The sequence below is a fragment of the Mchenga conophoros genome, linkage group LG16, assembly GCF_057382185.1.
Source record: "Mchenga conophoros isolate Kocher_MC1m ecotype Shallow Benthic linkage group LG16, M_conophoros_male_GT1.1, whole genome shotgun sequence".
NCBI lineage: Eukaryota > Metazoa > Chordata > Actinopteri > Cichliformes > Cichlidae > Mchenga > Mchenga conophoros.
The window spans coordinates 23,901,071-23,923,209 of record NC_140541.1 but is presented as its reverse complement, the minus strand read 5'-3'; the positions used below and the strand labels follow the sequence as shown (position 1 = coordinate 23,923,209).

The 22,139-nt window shown below is 40.1% G+C and overlaps 2 protein-coding genes across 4 annotated transcripts in view; one reads left to right on the top strand and one right to left on the bottom strand.

The window, feature by feature from the left end:
- The window catches only part of LOC146556848 (uncharacterized), a 31,033-nt gene that overhangs the window by 2,538 nt on the left and 6,356 nt on the right, over positions 1 to 22,139 (bottom strand). Inside the window, exon 2 of one of the 3 annotated variants that reach the window (XR_014889080.1) lies at positions 5,701 to 5,799. The exons of the other annotated variants lie outside the window; for them this stretch is intronic. The gene's annotated coding sequence lies outside the window, so the exon portion shown is untranslated. The remainder of the gene's footprint in view (positions 1 to 5,700; positions 5,800 to 22,139) is intronic. 3 annotated transcript variants of the gene reach the window in all.
- xirp2b (xin actin binding repeat containing 2b) lies at positions 1,957 to 21,201 on the top strand. The gene is made up of 9 exons (XM_085250613.1): positions 1,957 to 2,110; positions 4,231 to 4,393; positions 4,941 to 5,069; positions 5,734 to 5,823; positions 6,122 to 6,179; positions 6,277 to 6,365; positions 7,688 to 17,120; positions 19,357 to 19,487; positions 19,747 to 21,201. Exons 2-8 carry the CDS (start codon positions 4,343 to 4,345, stop codon positions 19,446 to 19,448), a joined length of 9,942 nt encoding a protein of 3,313 aa, XP_085106739.1. The 5' UTR covers positions 1,957 to 2,110; positions 4,231 to 4,342; the 3' UTR covers positions 19,449 to 19,487; positions 19,747 to 21,201.

Here is a 22,139-nt window from a genome sequence, read left to right as displayed (position 1 = left end):
AAATTTTGCAATGTAAACAGCTCAGAGGCTTTTCCTCTGGGCCACTCACTTATTTAATCAGGCACTGTGACAAAAAGCTCAAAGATATTTACAGCAACAGCCTGGGTGAGTAGTTGCAAGAGCAGAGAGGTTTACAAATTCACACTTTAAAGCTCTCCACCAAACACTTGTGTTGGCGAGGTGCCACTTCTCAAGAGGAAGCAGCCAGTGGTTTAGTGCCTTGCTTAAGGGCATGTTGATGTAAGTCTTTCAGAAAGATGAGAGCGTTCACTTACTTAGTCTGTCTTTGTTGCATGTAAATTATTCGTTTTTGTCAAGTCTGTGCAACATCCCAAGTTACTACTCACTTTCCCCATGTTCACGTATATATCTGTATACTTTGAGTTGATGCCCACGGACCTGAACAGTTGCACATGTCTTGTTTTGGCTATGCACCAGGGCAGACTGGATTAGACTGGATCAGATTTAAGATTTAATCTGTTGGTGCTATACTGAATAACACGGGAATTTGTAGCCTCATCTGCCACACTACTCAAAAACAAGTACCGTACAGCTGGAAATGGCTACGGTCCCACCTGAATGATTTATTTTCACGGCGGAAGAAAAGTATGATCAGCAACAAACACTCACAGAATTTCTACATTTTTTCATTTGTTCAAAGTGTCTTCCAGCACTTGTTGTAAACACAGACATAGTAAATGCTGTCCATTTACTGTACAAAGTGTTTGTGAGGACTTTCTGTAGCAAAAGAGACTCTATCAATTTACACTGATCTATTTATTCTGGAGACACGTGGACTCGGTTTGAACTGTTCTACAGCCAAAAAAGTGTCCGTCTTTCTTTCTTTCTTCTTAACATGTAAAATCCTGTAGTTTCGAGTAAAAATCGCTTCTATTTGCCAGTGCTGTCAATTCTTCCTGTGCGCATGTGTGTGTGTGTGAGAGAGAGGTGGAGTTTAATATGCTTCCTTTCCTTTTCCTCTCACTGCATGACTTAACCCTGCTATGGATCACAGAGACATGACTTCAAGCTGAATAAATCAGGGTCATCGTGAAAAGAACAGGAGACCTTGAAATATCTCTCAGATTCTCTCGTAGCCCTTTCTCGCTCTTTTCAAGATCTGACAGTGAACATCTGGGAGTAGATGCAACTTTACTATCATATTAGCCGCACTGAAAAATTGATTTAAAAACACATTTATTTTGGACATTTCTTGTGTGATTTTGTGGAAGCAAGAACCAAGAGTGTCTCTTTAAAAAACAGCTGGTTGGAATTGCAGGTGTGAGTTACACATGCTGAGCATGAAGAGGGTCGTGATGGTCTCAAACTCTGACCCACCATCCACAAGTACCAGTCAGGCTGGCGCCACCGTCTGCAGCTTGGCCAAACGAGATGAGCTGGTGGGATGAGAGGTGTCTCCTGTCGTATTTATGGCCTCCTTAACCCTCCTTACCTTAACAAATAGCATTACATCACTGACCCTATTTCAGACCAACCGCAAAGCACAGCGCATGGCCAACACATTTCAACACCGTTTAACTGTCACTTGAATTTGCACCTGCCTGACATCCACTTTGCATCGCGCTGCGGGATTATCAGGAGCAGTGAATAATAAGAGATCCTCCACGTATTTGTTGTGGATTTGTCTGTGCATAATTCTGCGTATCATGACAGGCGGTGGCAGCTGCTGGAGTATGCAGTGCACTCTAATACAAAGTGATGATGATGATGAAACCAGGGTGACCTGATTTATTAGTACCCAAGCATCGGCAGGGGAGTCACAGGAAGTATTTCCATATGGATTTTTTTTTGGGGGGGGGGACTTGACATGGGAGGCTTGGAGGCCTCACTCTCTAAAAAAACCCAAAAAAAAAAACCCAGGTCCATCCTTTGCATGTGGGCGGAGGGTCTAAAATAAAATCAGCTGTCACTATCTGCTTGTTGGACAGAAGTGAACACATAATACTGGAGCTGGTCTCCATCACTGACTGGGATTTGCTTTTGGGTTGGACAGACCCCGCATGCCGAGGGTGCAGTGGCCTTTCCTTTGGGATTTTACTTGCTGAGTTTTTATTTTATTGTGTTTATAATTCACCATCTTCCTTCTCTGGTAGGTAATGAGCAGTCTCGGGGAGGTATTTGTGTATGTGGAATGAATACATGATTGATTTTGACTTAAGAAATTCTGAATGCATAGAAACTTTTATGTGATACAGAACATTGTTACATTGTTGTCTTTTTGATACCTGCAGAGGAAACTGTGGATTTGTGTTTGTTTGATTCAACACATCAATATTGCCTTCATGCTGAGCACCTTTTCACTCAAAATACAGGACACTGGGCCAAAATATAAATCAAACCGTGACTAAAATGCTGAATTAACACTGAGGATTTTTTTTTATTAGCTCGAGGAGAGTATACATTCATTACTTTAACTAATTCCAAAGAGACCAAACTCTGAGCTGCTAAGCTGTTTGTACCAAGGCCAACCCTCTAGGAGATATGTCGCCAGCTGAGTGATGAAAAAAGGGAATACTGACGAGTAGTTGGGCATACACTGATGTGTATATATGGTTTATCTTGATGTTTTTGTAAAGGAAAATCGCGTCCCCCATAGCTTTCCTCTATATTTCAAAGAGAAACACGACCCATCACACTTAAGTTTAAAATAGGCGTGATTTATTTTTGCACGGCGCCGAGATTACTTCACTTTCTTGTTATTTGAGCTCTCAGTCAGTGTCATGAGATAGCCTAAGCATGTTTTTTCTACAAATTTTTTGTTCCTATACCGTAGTGATTGAGAGTCAATGGGTCTATGGCCTTGGAGGTATTTCAGTGGGTTTTTTTGTTTGTTTTGTTCTGTTTTTTTTTTTTTTCAGTTTAAATGCTATAAATTGAGATTTGAAGTAACAGTAATAGCCTAATTTAAAAGTATTTTTAATGCACTAGCTCATTTACATGTTAACATTCCTCCAAGGCTAAAATAGTAGACTGGTGAGCTACAGATCAAAAATAGTCAGCAGGGAAAACAAACAAATATGCTAATGGAAAAACTAGTCATTAAAAAATGCAATGATATTTAGTTATTTACTCACAGATTACCATATTAAAGAAGTTTGTCAGCCCACTATTGAGCTTGCATATCTGAATTCCTGTTCTCTGGAGCTTGGGACTTGAATAAGAGATACTTAGGAAATGTGTGGATATAGTTATTAGAATAGGATGCTTATACAATCATAATTCATAAAAGCAAAATCTTTGTGTTGTTAGTGTTATTTCAACTTCCATTGTTAGTAATTGGTCATTATATGAATATTTTAATGTTGTACTTTCAACTGTACAGCTATAAAAATGCAAAATCTATCCTTCTTATTTCCACATCCACAGAAATGAGGTGTGAATGCTTTCTATGTCCCAGACATAGAAGGGATGCTCTTTTCAGCAGCGTTGCTATGTTCAATTTATTATTTGGTTTCTGGAGGCTAATAACGTTCCCAATATAAAACATTTGTAAGTTACCAGGTTATACATAATAATAACTAACAGGGCTCCAGCGCACTCATGTTGCACTCCTGTTTTGACCTAATGAATAATGTAAGTGCTTTTAAAGGGGGGCAGTTCATTAATTAAAAGATACATTAACTTTTCTGCTTATGATCCTCTTAAAAATTCATTGAGATCTAAGTGACCATTTCAATGCACCACCATACACCTGAGGTACACTTCATTTCTGTTCCACTCAGGAGCCATGGGCCAACATGACAGCAAAGCATGATGATGAAATCCACTTTGTAGAGCTGTTTATTTCCTTTTAAATAAATCCTGCACATCCACCAACTTGATGTCAGGCAACAGGTGTGCAAATGTTTTAAAGGACGTCATTTGTGGGAGCACCACCTGCATCGTAGCAGTCCCCTGTTGTCGCCAAGAATATATTTACAAATGAATGATTTTATGTGCTTTCAGTTGGAAATACTTGTACAATATTTCCTAGAAGATCAATATATAATCCATTTATATACAACTTAAATTTGTATATTTATACCCAAACTCTTGTTCTTTATGCACAAATGACAGGACAATCATCAAAGCTTTAGATACTTTTAATAATGCTTTAACTGAATTTTTTGTAGCGTCACTGTGATGTCATGTTGTCCTTTAATAATTTGATGACAGCAAATAAAACACACAAATAGCAAATTCTTAAACAGTTGGCTTCTTGTGCCTTAGCTGCTGGCAGCAAAGTTTTAACCGGGGCAGGACTTCCTGTAAGATTTAAACCAGAGGAATCGGGATTCGCTCTGTGGACTCAGAGGTCATCCCACCGGTCAAGTGTGAGGCCATGTACCAGGCAACTGTCTCCAAGCGGGCAGACAACACCATCCCCAGCGGGGTACTTCAGCTTCTGCATGGACATGTATCAGCATGTAGCTATAGTACCTGACAGACCATGCGGTATGCGTAATTAGAAACTACGATTCTGTAGTCAGTTGTATTGCTTTTTTTGCTTTCTTGTTGGAGAGTCTCAAGCTGACTGTGCTGCACTGAGCTGGTATTCCCACCATTATCATTGGTGATGCCATGCCATATTAGTGAAAGACCAGTGCAAACATTTATAAATAGAGTGGAAACATGAGACTGCCATTGCAAGGCTTACTATAGAAAAAATGTTCAAGAAATGCAGTATTATTGTTTGCTTTACTTGGCAAAAGCTTTCACAAATTGTCATGCCATTCTAAAACAATTACATAAACAGAACATAAGTTTGTGCCCGCCTTTGCGTGTGTCTGCAGACACAAAAAGCAAACCGCATTAGCTACACCATGTTTGACGGCAGTCTGTGCTGCATGCATGCCAGACAGAATAACCCTATTAAGCAGCCGTTTGATTTCAGGTCATGTAGAAGTGGAGGCAGCTAACGATATTTCCTGCTTCATTAGGTCATGGAGGAGTTGGGGGTCTGTTCCCTGCCTGGGGGACTTGCAAGTGTGAGGAAACAATTTGAGACCCAGGAAACTGCATCATCACATAATGTAACCCAGTTTCATTTCCATCACAGAACCGTGCAGGTACACATTACGCAGAACAAAGCATTACTTTACTTTCATCAGGCTGATACAAAAAGCATGAAAGCAATGCCTATGATTAAATCATTAGAACATTTTCTCTGACCTGAGCTGTTTCCGTTTTCCATCTGCATCACTGCATGAGGAACTTTGCAAGTAAAAATTCAAAATTCAGACTGAATGTTAACAGTGAGGCTCTTAGTATCTCTTGTTGCACGAGTACCAAAGTGTGTGGGCTTAAGTTACAGACACTGCTTGACATTTTTAACAGCTTCCATGAAAACCTCCCGGGCATTTTCACTTATGCTGTAGCTCGTTTTGCTAGATAGAAACTTAGAAACTTTGCAAAGCAATGGATTTTTTTTCTTCTTTTTTTTTGCTATAGAAGAGCATGAGCGAACAGCTTGGCACATTCTTTGTCATCTTGCCTCCATCTGTGATTCATCATTTGAAAGTGCAGTAAGCAATCTGGTCCAACATCTTCTCTGCATGGTATACAGTTGTGTGCTATTATGCTCTGGTTGGCTGGAGTTGTAGTGGAATTAGAATGGAGTCAAGTCACATCTGTGGCCATGACAAGGACAAACATATATTCATGTAGATGTGTGTACATGTGGCATGCGCACAGTTTCACCTTGTTTGAATGCCATGCCCTTTCTCTTCACAGGAAATGTCCCATTCAGAGGTGACAGAGTCAAGTGACACCAGACAGGTCCTCCCAGGCAGTCAGCAGCTAAATTTCAATCAAGAAATGATGGTAAATAATAATTCCACTCACTGTTTTCTTGCAGGCAGTGCAATAAGGCTCGCTAATGATCTAAACTCATTGATTGCTTTGTTGAGTAAAAACTGTAACTAATAGAAATCAGTTTGACTGGTTTAATAAATGTGTGTTTAGTAGTCTTTAACAGCTTGAGCAGAGATTAAAAACATTATTTTTAGTGGAAAAATGTGCAGGATGTGAAGGATGATGCTCACTTATTACATTTCTGTCTATCTCTGTGCAGTTTCCCCCCTAATTTCTCTTTACCCGTTCCCATTTTAATTGCTCACAGGTGTCATATAGCGACAACAACTTGGCATCCACTTATGAAAACCATCAAAATGAAACAGGTAGTAATGCTTTTTCTATAGGCTTTTCTGTATCAGCTGTCACTACTGTGCTGATTAAAACCTTGCCTTTGTTGTTTTTGGCTGTGCTGACTTTTAGAAGAGGATTTTCCCAGGTACACAACAAAAGAACTGAGGGATCACTTTGAAAAAACAATAGAAGAGGCCGCGCCACAAAAACCAATTAAGGTAATGATTTGCACTTAACCATTAAGAACATGAAATTAAGGAATCTTTACTTTGGACTGTTTAATTGGAACTTGGAACTGTTACATTTTTTAAAGTTACATGAAGTTAAAGCTGTGTAATTCTACAGGTTGGGCTGTTTAATTGTCAAAAATACAATGGAAGCATTACTTTATATGTTTATTTATTTAAATGTAAACAAACAAACACCAATGACAGTAAGGCTCTGCAAGGGGTTGGAGGTATACAGTCTCACTCCCGCAACATACCACTGGAGTTTCTGCCTTTATTCTTTAAATGCTTAGAACTGATCTGCTGTCGAGAACTGCAGAAAATAAACATGATCTTGTATTCTTGACATATTAAATGAATAATGTGACAAGGCAATAAAAGTCTGCAGATTTTGGCCATTTGAATATTTTTAATATGAAGCAACAGCAGTAGGAAAAGTTCTGTTTGCATAATCAGTAAGCACTGAGGCAAATAACTGCTGTAGGAGATCTGCAGAAATGCTGCAGTCCTGCATACATCTCCATGTTTAAGTTGAAGGAACCAGAATCCAGTGTGGCAGTGACAGACTCTGTCACTACATTATAACACTACAGGGAGAGACAGTTGCTAAAAAAATATTAGCAAAATAGAATATTTTTGGTCAAAATATTGATAATAGTACTGAGAAGGTGGTTGATTTAACATCTTTAGATATAGCATTAACTCTTCTTAGTGATTCCTATGCTTAAGGGAAAAAAAAAAGATGAACATCACACAGTTCCATTTATTTTAGTAAACTGTCAGTCTGCTGTGTAGTTTCACAACTCGGTCAAGGGTAATTTATATATATGAAATCATGCCAATTTAAAGGAAAGACTTACCCCCCTTGACCCTGACAATATGGGAACCCAGTCACTTTTTAGGTCCAATTGTCCCCTTGGTGCAGGGTGAGGAGAAATTTTTTCCAAGAGGCCATTCCCAGGTTCTCATGTGGCCCCTTGGAAAAAAATTATTGCTCACCATACCTTTAAAGAAATGTGTCAGTACAAAGTTGCTCTGAGTATTCATGTTTATAATATGATGATTTGTTCTTATCCTGATGGGAGTGGTCTATACCAGGATGGCAGTGTTCCCTTCCATATGTTCAAGAGGGGTCATACAGTGCTTTATTGAAATGCATGGATATGATGTAAATCATATATCTTGACCCAATTAAATAACAGAACACTGGCTCACCTAGATACTTTCTTTTCAGTAAATATGTCACTTATCTGTAATTCGTTGTAATTTGATGGATCATTTACCTGTTAATGTCATTTTTGTTCCTTGTAAAGACTGGACGTGACATCAGTCGATCAAAGTGGTCCTCAAGTGCGACTCAAAACAACATAGTGGCTAGTGAGGTGTGTGAAGCATCCCATACTGAAAAACTGCAAGACACAATGGTTGTAATGATGGATTATGAGGACTTTCCACCCCCACCAGCTGAGGATTCTGACTTCCTTCCACCCCCACCTCCAGACTTATTACAAATGCCACCAGACAGCGAAAATGTTCCAAAGTACCAATATGCACATGAACCAGCAAACCTATCCAAATACTCACTCAACAGAGAGGCTTACATCAAGCAGAGGAGTATGAATGAGCTGAAACGTCTTTACAAGCACATTCACCCTGAGGTTCGCAAGAATATTGAGAAAGAGTACTACATTGATTATAACGAAACCGAGAACAACCAGGTAGAGAGCCAGGAGTACATGTATGAAGATGATGTTGGCAGTCCTGATGATATTAATGATGAAGAATATGCAGAATGGGAGGAGATCCTTCCCGGGGACGTGCAGGCAATGCGTTGGAAGTTTGAAAACAAGCCACTGGATGCCATCAGAGATGAAATTCCAGATGACGATGAAGACAATAAGAAAATAACTCAGCAGGAAATCATTCTGGGAAAAGATGTAAGGCGAACAGCATGGATGTTTGAGACCAAGCCAATGGATGAGCTGGGCTCACAAAACACAAATTCCACAGAATACAGAAACAAATTTAATAAATTTGATAAAGGAGATGTCCGCGCTGCAGCTTGGTTGTTTGAAACTCAAACTATGGACACCCTAAACAAAATGCATAAAGAGGAGGATTTGACGAAGGAAATTGTATTCACAGAGGAGGATGGAAATGCTACCATTTACATGATTGACAATAAATTCATGGGAGTCCTTGGGCACACTGAGACCATTGATGAGAGCCACCTGCTGTGTCTGCGGTCAGTGTTAGAGGAGATTAATGGAGATGTGAAAACAGTAACAAGTACATTTGACACTCAGTTCAAATGTATTATTATGGGACAATCAAGTCAGATGCTGGAGATTAAGTCTGTGCGCAAAATTGAAACTGAATTGGAGAGCTCAATTGCTTCACGTTGGCTTTTTGATACCCAACCTCTGGACATCACAAACAGAGAAAATGCTCCTTTGAAACTTGTGTGTAGTCTTTCCATGGAGGACAGCAATAAAGGAGACTGGGGCAGGTGGCTGTTTGAGATAAAAACATTAAATTCTCTCAGTGAGTTGGAAAGCTCACAAATGGAAACGACAGAGATCATGGGGGCTGATGTGCGCAAACACTGCTTAGTGTTTGAAACACAGCCAATGGATTCTCTGAAAGATGACTCCAATGCCAGACCTCAGTCTATCGAGGAGATTATCGGGGGCAATGTTAGATCTGCAAGGCACTTTTTTGAAAGCAGCCCTCAAGCAGTCAGGAAGAACTGCCCCGAGGTTGGAAAACTTAAAAAGGCAGCAATAAGTGAAGAAATAAAAGGGGATGTGAGACACCAAAAGTGGCGCTTTGAGAGTCAACCTTTAGAGGACATAAGAGAAGCGAAGAAAGAGGTCACTCGAACAGTGAATGTCGAAGATGATCTCACACAGGAGGACGGCACAAGCTGCAGGGCAGATGTACGCAAGAACTGTTGGGTATTTGAAACCCAGCCAATGGATACTTTGAAAGATGATGCAAATGCACGTCCTTTGACTAAAGACGATGTCGTTGCAGGTAATGTCAAATCAACCAGACATTATTTTGAAACAATTCCAGCAGAAGAGTTAAAGGAGTTGGCAGAGGTGGGAAAACTGAAAAAGACTGTAGAACTTGATGAGGAGAAGGGTGATGTTAGACATCAGAAATGGCGATTTGAAAGCCAACCTCTGGAGCAGATTAGAGAGGAAAAGAAAGAAGTCGTCCGAACAATTGACCTGGAAGAAATTGATAAAGTGGATGTGTCAAGCTACAAGCAAATCTTTGAGAGCACAGATTTAAACAGCAGGAATGAGTCTCAAAAGATTCTAATAGAGGGAGTAACATCTGGCTCTGTGAAATCAAATACAGAATTGTTTGAATCTACTCCATTGTATGCCATGCAAGACAGCGCAGGTCACTTCCACGAGGTGAAAACAGTGCGTCGGGAGGAAGTTGTTAAAGGAGATGTAACAACATATAAATGGATGTTTGAAACAAAACCGATTGATCAGTTCGATGAAAGCATCGACAAATATCAAATTATCAAGGGCATATCCAAACAGGAAATTGAGTCGGGTGATGTTAAAACTGCAAAGTGGTTGTTTGAAACACAGCCTCTTGACGCTATCAAGTACTTCAGCAACATTGAAGATGAAGAAACTGTGGGTTCAAGTAAACATATTGATGTTGTGAAAGGTGATGTGAAAACCTGCAAGTGGCTATTTGAGACCAAACCAATGGACATCTTGTATGAAAGAGGGGAGGTAAAGGATGAAAACGAATCTGAAGAAATGTATAAGGGGGATGTTAAAACCTGCACTTGGCTTTTTGAGACGCAAGCACTTGATGCTATCCATGATGAGACAGAGACAGTTCTGAACACGCGCACTGTAAAACAAGAGGACATCAACGGAAAAGATGTAAGAATGGCTTGTTTTCTCTTTGAAACAGAGAAACTGGAGAACCTCACTGGAGAGGAGATGGGAGCTTTTAAACGTGTCACAGAGATAGACATTGCATCTGGAGATGTGTCTAGGATGAAGTACATTTTTGAGAATCAAACATCTGATATCACCACTTCTACATCTGAGGAAGTGATGCAAAAGCTCAAGAGAGTTCAGACCGAAGACATACAAAAAGGAAATGTTGTGAGCTGCAAATGGCTCTTTGAAAATCAATCCATTGATGCCATACACGACAGTCAAGCGCAGACGATGAGCAGCCACACAGTGAACGACGTACAAGGAGGAGATGTGGATAAGGGTCGTTTTATTTTTGAGACCTACTCCTTAGATAAAATTCAGGAGGTTTCCTCTGACGTGGACACAGAGCTGAAGAAAATCCAAAAAATTGTCTGTGATGAGGAGGAGAGGGGCAATGTAGGAAATTACACAATGATGTTTGAAACTCAGCCCCTTTATGCCATCCAGGACAAAGAGGGCCACTACCACGAGGTCACCACTGTCACAAGTGAGGAGGTGACACAGGGAAATGTTGTAGGAACGCGATGGTTGTTTGAAACAAAGCCCCTCGATGCTATCAAGGACACAGATGAGGTTTATATAATTAAATCCGTCACACAGCAGGATGTGCAAAAAGGAGATGTCGTCTCTGCTAAATGGAAATTTGAGACACAGCCTCTTGACAAGATTGCTGAAGAAAAGAAGCCTTTAATAAAAACAGTAGAGGACATTCAAGGGGGCGACGTAAGAATGAATAAGCATCGCTTTGAGTCTGACACTTTGTCACAGGGATGTGTTCGAACTGTTAATGTGAGTGAAATTCAAAAAGGTGACGTCAGAACTGCTAAGTGGAGATTTGAAACTCAGTCCATTGACAAAATCAGAAGTATGAGCTCTGAAAATTTGATTGAAACTGTTAAAAAGGAGGAGACTGCAAAGGGAGATGTTAAACATTCAGTCTGGCTGTTTGAGAAAAATCCTCTTGACCACATTAAAGAGGCAGATGAGGATGAGGAGGCAAACATGCCTCAAGAGGAGATCCCCAAAGCGGATGTAAAGACAACAACTTGGCTCTTTGAGACGACACCAATTGACGACTTTAATGAGACAAAGGTGGAAAGGACGGAAATCCTGGGCAAGAGCGTCAAGGGAACTCTCGAGGAACTTTATAGTCAGAAAATGGTGAAATCGAAGGGAATTCTCATTGAAACTGATGAAATTGGTGACGTTAGGATGGCAAAATACCAGCTAATGAACAAGCAGGCTCCTGAGATTCAACGAGAGGAAGTAATCAGGGGAGATCTGCAGACTATCATGATGAACCTACTGAACAGACAGGAAAGACAGGATCAGCAGATAGTCATAGATTCAGAAGAGAAAGGTAATGTCAGCTCAACGGTACAGCAATTATTTAGCCAAGAAAGAGTTAGCACTGTTGAAAAGGAGGAAATAATACGCGGTGACATCCAGGAGGCTATAAACAAACTTTTCAGTGAGGATGGATCAGCAAAACATGGAATACTCATCCAGGAGGATGAAAAAGGAGATGTACAGATGACATTATATTCGCTTCTAAATAAACAAGAAAACCTTTCTGCTGAAAAAGAGGACATTGTAAAAGGGGATATAAAGAGTGCTCTTCAAAGGCTGTCCAGCCCAGACAAGTCAGATCGGGCAGTGAAGATAAGGGTAGATGACACTGAAAAGGGAAATGTCAGCTTTTACTCTACGTGCATTGAATCTGGGGCTGTGGACTATCTTAAACAACTCCAGTTAGAGCCTGATGATACTCTGCCTGAAATAGCAAAAAAAGAAGTGATTGTTGGGGGTGACATCAAGGGCACAAAACTCATGCTTGGCTGTAATCAAACTCAAATTGAGCGTACAGTTGAGGATGTTATACCGGGTGATGTTCACAACACAGTCAAGGTTTTCATGTCAGAGCCAGCTGCCTCATTGGAAAGGATCCAAAAGGAGGAAATTGTGAAAGGTGACTTAAGAGCTGCTTTGAATTCATTGTCTGAATCAGTGAATCAGACAGTCATTGTAGAGAAAGAGGAGGTGGTGAAAGGCAACATACCGAAAGCTCTACGGTGTTTGGAAAGGGCTCAGAAGAGGCACAAGGAGGTGGAGAAGCCAGATATCATACCAGGAAATATCAAAGGGACTCTAAGATCTCTTGAGAAATCAGCAACATCAAGAGTTGAAACTGTTGTTGAGGATTTAGTTGCCGGAGATGTGAAGGCAACAATGAAATCTCTGGAACTGGCGAAGCAAGCAGTGAAGGAAATTGAAAAGGAAGAAATTGTGAGGGGTGATATTCAGACAGCAATGCAAAGTCTGCAAGATGCATCCAGTGAGATGAAAAAGTGTCAACAGGAAATAGATGTTCAGGGTGATGTCAGAGGGACGATTCAGCTCTTCATGGAGTCCCCACCTACACAGAGGGTGCAAAGAAGCTCAAGCCTTGAGGGTGATATAAAGGGTGATGTCAAGATGTCAATTAAGTCATTATATGAGACTCAGGAGCAAAGCCAGCTGGAGAAAGAAGAAGTGATAAAGGGGGATGTAAAAGGCACTATTAAATCACTGCTAGAAACAGCGCAGCGTGAAACTCCAAAAGTCCGTCTGGGAGCATATAGAAGAGTCAAGCAGAGCCCACCCATTAAAAATCTTAAAACTGATGCACAAAGAAACATACAGAAGATTAAAACGGTAAATGTTGTTGAAGCACCAAAAGAAAATCACACCATCTCCAATGAAACCATTACAAAAACATACACTATGGAGCAGTCGGCTCAGCAATCAACAACTGTTGTGGACCACAAAACTATTACCCAAAATCACGGCATCAAAACATTAAAGACAGAGTTTCGTAACCTTAAATCTAACCCAAAGGCCATGATAAAACTTGGTAAAAACAAAGTCAAAACTGATGTTTACGTCTTAAAGCCAAAAGCACCAGAAGCTGATCTGCCTCTCCCACCGCCTCCACCGGTGATAGATACTGACCTTCCTCCTCCTCCTCCTAGTCCTCCTCCTCCTTCCGCTGATACTGACATCGATCACCTCCCTCCTCCACCACCACCGCTAACTACTGAGCAGGACTTCCTCCCACCTCCTCCATCTCAACAAGAACTCGAGACCATGCCAGCACAACCAATTCATCCTTCACCAGCAAAGGTAAAAAAGATGACAGTCAAAAAAGTGAAAGCTCCCGTTTTGCATCCAGTGCCAAAGCTGGAACCTAAAGTAGAATTCAGCAAAACACAAGAGGTGGCAACAACTACTGAGAAACAAGTGGAAATGAGCCAAAACACATTAAAAACAACAACAACGCATACATCAAAAACTATTTCACATGAGATCCCTCCTCCTCCTCCAGAGTCACCACAGCCATTAAAGAAAATTTACATTGCTCCCATGAAATTTACTCCTCCGCCATCTCCTCCTCCTTTTATGAGAGGGAAAATGAGCAAATTTAACACACCGTTAATAAAAGCTGAAGAAAAGTACCGGAAGCTGAGGGAGGAAAACACACCACCAACCACTCCATCGCCCACTTTTATATATGACTCAGTCACCTCTGCTCTCCAAATGATTTCCACTGAAGATGCAGAGCAGTCAAATGGCATCAGCTCAGAAATCACACAGGGCAGCAATGCAAAGATACCAGTGAGTGTTCATTCAGAGTCACTGTCATGTAATCTATCTAAGCAGATCATAGCCACAAATTCAACACGGAGTAATGCAAGTGAGAATATCCTCACAGATTCCACAATTTTATCTTCTGCTCAACAGCAAATCGCCTCTAACGAGTCTTCCAAGGTTGTCTCTATTCAAAAGACCACATCCACTTCAGCTGTGAGACAACAGATGCATACAACTATGCAGAAAACTGTTTCCTCAAAACAGTCGGCTCAATCTGTCAAGGTGGAAAAAGTGCAGACAAAAGTAATTGACGTTGCAAAAACAGACAGCACAGCTAGTCGTACAAAGAAAGACTTGAAAAGTCAGAAAACAAAGGTGTCCAACAAATCTGAAGAAAAACAAGATGAGAAAACCACTGCCCAGAAACCTGACATAGAAACAATGCATGACCTGTCCAAAAAGGAAACCAAGGAATCCAAATCATTGGACTATATCAACAAGAGCAAAGCTGATCCTTCACCTTGTATGAAAGAAAGCATTCCTAATCAGCTAACGCAAACAGAAACGGCAGCTGCTAATGCAAATGTTAAAACAGGCAAGCCAAACCAGAAGGCGAAAAAGAGCAATAAACAAGAAAAGCAAGCAGAGGTAAAATCGTCCAGTGAGACTGAGAAACAGAGTGTTTCACAAGATTTCAAAGTGGAACCTGCTGAGGTGAAAGTGATCGATGAACCCAAAGACATAAAGACAGAGTTAAAGCAGGAGATTAAGAAAGTTACTCCCTCTCCTCCTCTTCCACATCCTCCCCCTGTTGGTGTTGCTCCACCTGCTGTTATTGTAAGTACTGACAACCAATCAGAAACCAACAACACAAATCCAGTGAAGAAGAAAAAGAAGTCAAAAAAGTCTAAAGGGGTTGCACAGTTAGGTCAAGGTAAAGATATTCTCACCGACTCAAAGACAGAAGTTATAGAAACCAAGAAAACAACATCTGAGAACACTCAGCAAATGCAAAAGACAACTGCAGTCACCCAGATTCACAAAGTAGAGCACATAGAAGTCAAGAGAAAAGTCGTTACCACAGACAGCACAGATGATCAGGATTCCACACAGCAAAAAACTGTTCAAAAGCATGTAGAAGGATCTCAAAAGACAGGTTTGACAGCTACTCAGCAGAGTGGGAAAGAACCACCAAAAGAAAGTATGGATGTGCCAATTACAGTGACTGGCGAGTCAGAACAAAATGAACCGATTAAGTCCACAATAGCACAAACAGAGGAATCTCAAAAGCAGGAGGTCCAAATGTTAATCTCTCACTTCACAGAGATACAAAAGGCTTCAGAAAAGACCGATGCAAAATCTGCAAAGAGTTTGCTCAATCAGGAAAGAAAATGTGAACTGGAGGGATCTGAAGATGCAAGGGATGCTCAAAAAAGTACAGATATTGTTTCCAATGTAAGGAGATTAGCAGAGGCCAAGCCAATAGATCTAGAAGATGAAACCAAGGACAGGCGTGAAAGTGAGCCGGCATCTGAGAGAGTGGTTTCTGGTGCAGCATCGCCAAAAATATCCAAGATCAGCATCGGTTCAGCCAAAGTTGAGAGCCAAACCAAAAAAGAATCCTCACATGAAAAAAAGAAAGAAGAAGTGGGTCTGTCCAAGTCCGTCGACCTTCGAGCTCCCTCACCCTCACTCAGGACACGTTCTCCGTCACCGATATTCATCACCATCGAGTCCAAACGGAGAACTGACTCGCCCCAGAGAGTGACGCCATCACCCACCCTCCTGCACAGGCCACCCACACCTCCCACACCGCCGCTACGCAGGTGTGACACTCCAACATCACGTATCACTAGAATCACACCTTCTCCAACTTTTGACAAAGCTGAAAATTTGGCTCGACTTAAAGACACAACAGCCAAGCTCTCGCGTGGCGTCACCCCACCACCACTATTGCCCAGCCCAATCCCAGAAAAGAAATCTGAGATTGTGGAGCCGCCTGCTTCGTTCCATCGACAAATCAAAACCGAGTTCCAGGTTATGGAGGCTTCAGGGATACCGATGGCAACGGAAAAGCCCCGAAAGAGTTTATCCGAGGAAGTTCTGCAGGCTTGTGTTAATAATACAGCAGTAGAGGATAAAGGTATCATTTCTCAAGGTTTGAGTGCAAATGAAATACAAAGTAAGTCTGAGACCCATATGCCATTGGGTCAAAATGACCCAGATCTTGGTGAAGCTTCAGAATTATCATCTGCATCTGTCAAAGAGAAGAAAGATTTTTTTGAAGAGGCTCAAAAAGCAGGAGTTAATAAGATCTATGTGCGCAAGGAACCGATTGCTATTCCTGAGCGACTGGGCCCAGACGTCAGTGAGTGTGAAGCAGAAAATAAGAACAAAGAAAAGGATGAGCTTCCCAGGGCTGACTTGTCGAGTCTTGTAAACAAATTTGCATCACCAGAAGAGAAAACATATATCAGAAAAGAGCTTATCCCACTCACGGAGCGCCTTCACAATGACTCCAAAAGCAAAGATTGTGACAAAGAGAAAGCAGACGGCCTGGAACAGGAAATGCCAGCTTTTGACATCCAGGCTATTAAAAATGGTTTTGAACTCGGTGAGCAAAGTTCTTTATTCAGAGAAGAGATAAAGGATCAGGAGGAGCTTGTGTCAAGCCTGAGTGAAACAACAGCAGACACTTCAAAGCAAGAAAGTCCTCAAGAGACAAAGGGAGGCTCAAGGCAGAGCACTCCCCTCCCTGTGCAGAAAAATGAGGTAGGAACTGTGCCAGCCGAACCATCAGCCCTCTCTGAAACCGAATCAATCACAGAGCATTTCTCACATCTTGATGAATTTGGTAACAAGGTCACCGGAACAAGGACAGCTGTCACTGTGCACTCTGAGAGTGTGTCAACCCTACCCAAAGCTCCTTTCTCCTATGCTGATGCAGTGAAAAGAAAAGCTGCTGCAGCGAGGCGAACAGAAACATACGATGAAGATGCTACAGAGAAGTTGCTGAGGAATTTCCATAAAACATGGACGGAGAGCGAGACAGTCTTCAAGAGTCTTGGATACAGTGTTTCTGAGGAAACAACATCGCAAATTGTGTCGCACCAGACGAAGATTGCCTCATCTGGTAAAATAAATGTGTGGCATGAAACAGCAGAAACTAATGGCATGGATTACGGATGGCTTTTCTTTAAAAATCAATTTGTGCCGCTGTGTTGGAAAAGTATAATTTCTACCTGTTGTATTGTTTGGATTGTGCAGGCAGTTTACAGCCAAGCTGCACTGTGAAATGGTCCAAAATTTACTCTTTAGATTTGAGTTCATGTGCATCAATTCTAATCTTTTTTTGTGTGCATGGGCACCATAATTGCTTCTAACACAGGCAATGAGGTAGCATAGTTCATCAAAGTGGTTTAAAAAGTAGTGCAGATTGTTGCAACAGTGCAAATCTCATGTCCATGTAGACAAACAAATAGACCACATTTCTGAAACCCATCTGAGTGTGCTAACATGCTCAAAATAGCAATGCTGGCATGATGATGTTGTTTTATTTGTTTCATGCTAACAAGAGCAAAACAATAGTGCAGCTCAGGTTGACACAAATGTTTTTGGTATTGCATCTGCTTGATCATAAACCAAAAGATTATATGAAGTAAAAAATAAAGGCTTTTAAAGCTTTTCTCTAACTATGCTTAAGGACAGCTTAAGTGCTCTTTGTTATAACAGATTATCACACGGGGATGTATGTCAGTGTAAATCCATCCAATCTATTCAGTACAATAAATGCACTGAAAAATGTTGCAATGCAGTGCGCTTCACATTTAATCACTTCAAACATTAACATGACCAGGTTACATTAGGTCACATAAGCTTTAGAAAAACAAAACAAAAGTGTGTGTGTGTGTGTGTGTGTGTGTGTGTGTGTGTGTGTGTGTGTGTGTGTGTGTGTGTGTGTGTGTGTGTTTTTTTGAAACTGGAGCATTAATTAAATGTTCTGACAAAATAAAAAATTTGAAAATATAGATATAGTGTTCCCATATATGAGTTTAAGTAAACAAAAAAAAATGTATCAACTGTGATACATTTGGGAATACAGGGTTAATCTGCAATAGAGATACATGGACATCTCTGACTGCTCAGGTGAATAACACTAAATCCTAACCAGTGTTGGTCAAGTTACTTGAAAAAAGTAATCAGTAACTAATTACCGATTACTTCGCCAAAAAGTAATCCCGTTACTTTGCTGATTACTTATTTTCAAAAGTAATTAATTACTTAAGTTACTTTTTAAAAACACGATTTACAACCTGAATAGGTGATAAAGCGATAGATCTTTCAGCCCAATTCTACTTTTTCTACATAATCCATCATACAAAATGTAATCAAATGGAAAAGTCTCTTTTTTTAAACTTGTTTTATTAGTTTTAATCTTTTAACTTTATGCATCAAGCAAAAATTAAATTATATGCAACATTCTCTGACTGGAAGAAATTTGTTTAATATTTTATATGTTTAACCTATTTTCTGCACATTCCAGCACATAAAATAATTTTTTTGTGTGTTTACACTCAGTCTTTCAAATAGATGCAAGTAAAACACAACAGAAAATAAATAAAATCAAAGACTAGCAGTCCTGTTGCTCTATTTTCACCTGTAAAGCAGGACTAGGGTAGGCGGAGGTTTACCCTGGTGCAGGTGTGCCGCAGCGGTCAGTGGAAGAATCTCTGTGAGTTTCCCATTACATCGTTGTGCACTCGGTGCTTGCTTGGAAGTTTAGGGGGTTTTTTTCGCTGTAAAAAGAAGTTTTCTTCCCACGCACAACGGACACTAATGTTTTTGTCACTTTTTATGGAATCAAACTTAAAGTAAGGTCAGTACTTCCACGCTTTAAACGCTGCACGCTCATACTCTCTCCCGCACTCGATATATTATCGATTGTTAATCTGCACACAGCTGTTGTCACAAACGTCGCACTCGCTTACGTCACCGTCATGAGACGTTCTCGCAAAAAAAAAAAAAATCACAGTTTTAGTAACGCAGCGTTCCTACGGGAAAGTAACGGTAATCTAATTACCGGTTTTGCAATAGTAATCCCTTACTTTACTCGTTACTTGAAAAAAGTAATCGGATTACAGTAACGCGTTACTGCCCATCTCTGATCCTAACAACCACTAAACCATTTGCTCATGTGACTACTATAAAAAAAAAAAACTACATTCAACATGTGACTACTCTTAAGAATCCAAAGATAATCTATTCTGCTGTTTTTGTATTAGTTTAACTGTAATAAAAATGTGCGATTATGAGGCAACCCAAAGACTGTTCACGATATAACCAATGTGAATTTTATCTCCTTGAAACAGGTTCGAGTTCCGAGGTCGGAGCTGTGCACGGTGTGCCGGAGGAGAGCCTATCCGATGGATGCTCTCATAGTGGACAAAAAAAAGTACCATAAGTCCTGTTTCTGCTGTGAGCACTGCAGGAACAAATTAAGGTAAAGGCTGCCATTCATTCAAATAAATGTTTATAGGGGCTTTCTGAGCACTGCAGTATTGGTAAACGCAATTGTGTTTTAATGACAACATAATGGTTGCCACCATGTCTACAACATACAGTATGTATAGTATCCAGTCTTCCTGTAAAGGAAAAATCAATAAAGTAGGACTTGTGGCTCTAAAATTACATTAAAATAATTGTTAAATAATTGATGTAGTGCATCTCTTAACAGAGGATTTTTCATTTGTTGTGTGTAGCCTAGGAAATTATGTCTCTCTCCATGGACATTTGTACTGCCTACCCCATTACAAACAACTCCTGAAGTCCAAAGGGAACTATGATGATGGACTCGGGCAGAGACTCCCCGCAGGACGTGGTGGACCTATCCCCTCAAATCAGAAACTTGAATGGAGATATTTTGAGAGCAGCATGAGTTCAGTAGAGAAAGCACACAGTGTTGAAAATGAAATGACAAAAATATTTAGTGAAAGCAAACCACACTGCAACAAAATATCTGTAGTTTGGCCCCCACAGGCCAATCCCCCAAAGAAAGCCTTTAAAATAGAGGAAGACATTCAGCTAACTAAACCACAGTGGCCCCCTCCAGAAAGCTCTCCAAAGTCACCCACACAGCAACACAGAAAGACTGTTCCCCGGAGTGTTCTTTGAAATAAAGTCACCCAAAGTTTAGTCTAATAAAACCAAAGAAGAGGCACAAAAGTCTAAATGGTGCAGTAAGAGGAAAGAACTGTCCCATAGGTATAATTAAGGAAGGGTTTGGTTGAAGGTTATGCAGCTAAGTGATTTAAAAGGGAACTTGATAAGTAGGAAAATGTGTATAATATAAATGTAAATGGTGTGGAAAGGCAGGTTGTAATAGTAAGTGCTCGAGAGATAGATGCAGACAAAGTGTGAAAAGCAGATGATGTTATGTGCCTTTATCTGTTGTTCTTTTCCCGTGTGTCATTTTTCATTCTTTGCAGTTCATTCACATGTTTTTTGTTTTCCTAATAATCTGATATACCGAACCACATCAATAACCAGTATCAATCGTGATATCAACCTAGTTTCAGTAAGTTATAAAGGATTATGGTTGATTGAATTATGATAAAAACATGACAAATTTAATATCTGCATTAAAATAACACCAAAACTGTGATTTTAAATTAACTTATGTGCTTAATTAGTCATTATTATTGGATTTTAAACTTTATAACTCTCACTGCTCTCAAACTTTTGTTTTTTGTTTTCAAATATAATTTGGCTCAGAACTTGTTTGTTTTCCACAGTCAGTTCATCTTGTTTCAAAATGAATTGGATTGTTGCATAGGTCTCGCCATTTTTTTATACTAAGCGCACTTGAGCTCTCTGAAACAATCACCCTCTTTGGACTCTGATTTTGTACCATTAACCTTTCAACCTATTCACATTTTTTGCATTTTTCTTTTCTTAGCACCTGGTGTGCAGACTACTAAAGTATATCAGAATTAATTTATTTATGATATTGCAAGTATATAATATAAACAAGCAAATTGGTTATTGTCATTTTTGTTTTGGACATTTGTATCCTATTTTGGAAAGCAAATATTTTGCAACAAGGGAATATTATTTTTTAGATTACATGATTGTATCTTGCTTTATACAAGAAAATGATGTCATGCTGTTTCACTTACTATATTGCTGATCTAAGAGCAATAAAATGTTGAATTTCATCTTTGCATTTGTCTCTTTCACATTCTAACACAAATCTAATTCTTGAATCAATGTGCTATATGTGAAATGCTACATGTCCAGAGTTCATCCATATCAAACACAAAGAGGCAGCAGTTTGTATTTCTCAGGTGTATGGATATAAAGCATCTACTGTAGACAGAGGAAGGCTAGTAGACTCCTCTTACACTGTCAGTATAATCTCCTTTTTAGCTATGCTTACAAGGAGGGGATTTCAGAGCTCAAAGCACAGGTGTGTCTGGAGTGGACCAGACTACCACTATCATGTAGGGATAACTGGATACTTAAGACTGAAAAAAGGCAAATGAGAGGCAGTTTTAACACATGCAGTGTGATGTAGCAGCAATTGAAAAGAAAGTGTTTTACAATATTGTGAATTTTAAACAAACCCAAATGTGGTTCCTTAGTTCCTGGTTGTTCCCCGGTATACACGATGTGGACAAAAATGCTGGATCGTCTACACATTACACCTACAGGAGCTGCTCAGCCATGGAAACTCATGCCACGAAGCTCCCAGCACACAGTTTCTGTGCTAATGTTAATGTCAGAGGAAATCTGGAACTCTGCAGTTACTGAATTTGCAGAGCATTGGCACATGGTCTGCCACATCATGGCTGAGTTGCTGTGATTGCTAAATGATTCCACTTTGCAATAATAGCACTTTCATTTGATTACGGAATATCTGGGATGGGAGTGATTTAACAAATTCACTTGCTTCTACAATGGCATCATATTACAGTACCAGACGGGAAATTAGTGAGCTCTTTTGAATGACCTATTCTTTCACAAATACACTGTAAAATCTAATTAGTTCCCAGAACTCAAAAAAATTAAGGAAACTCATTGCCTCAAAAAAATTCAGTAAAGCTTAGCTTAAAATGACTAAATTAGGACAACTTATTTATTTTGAGTACTCTGT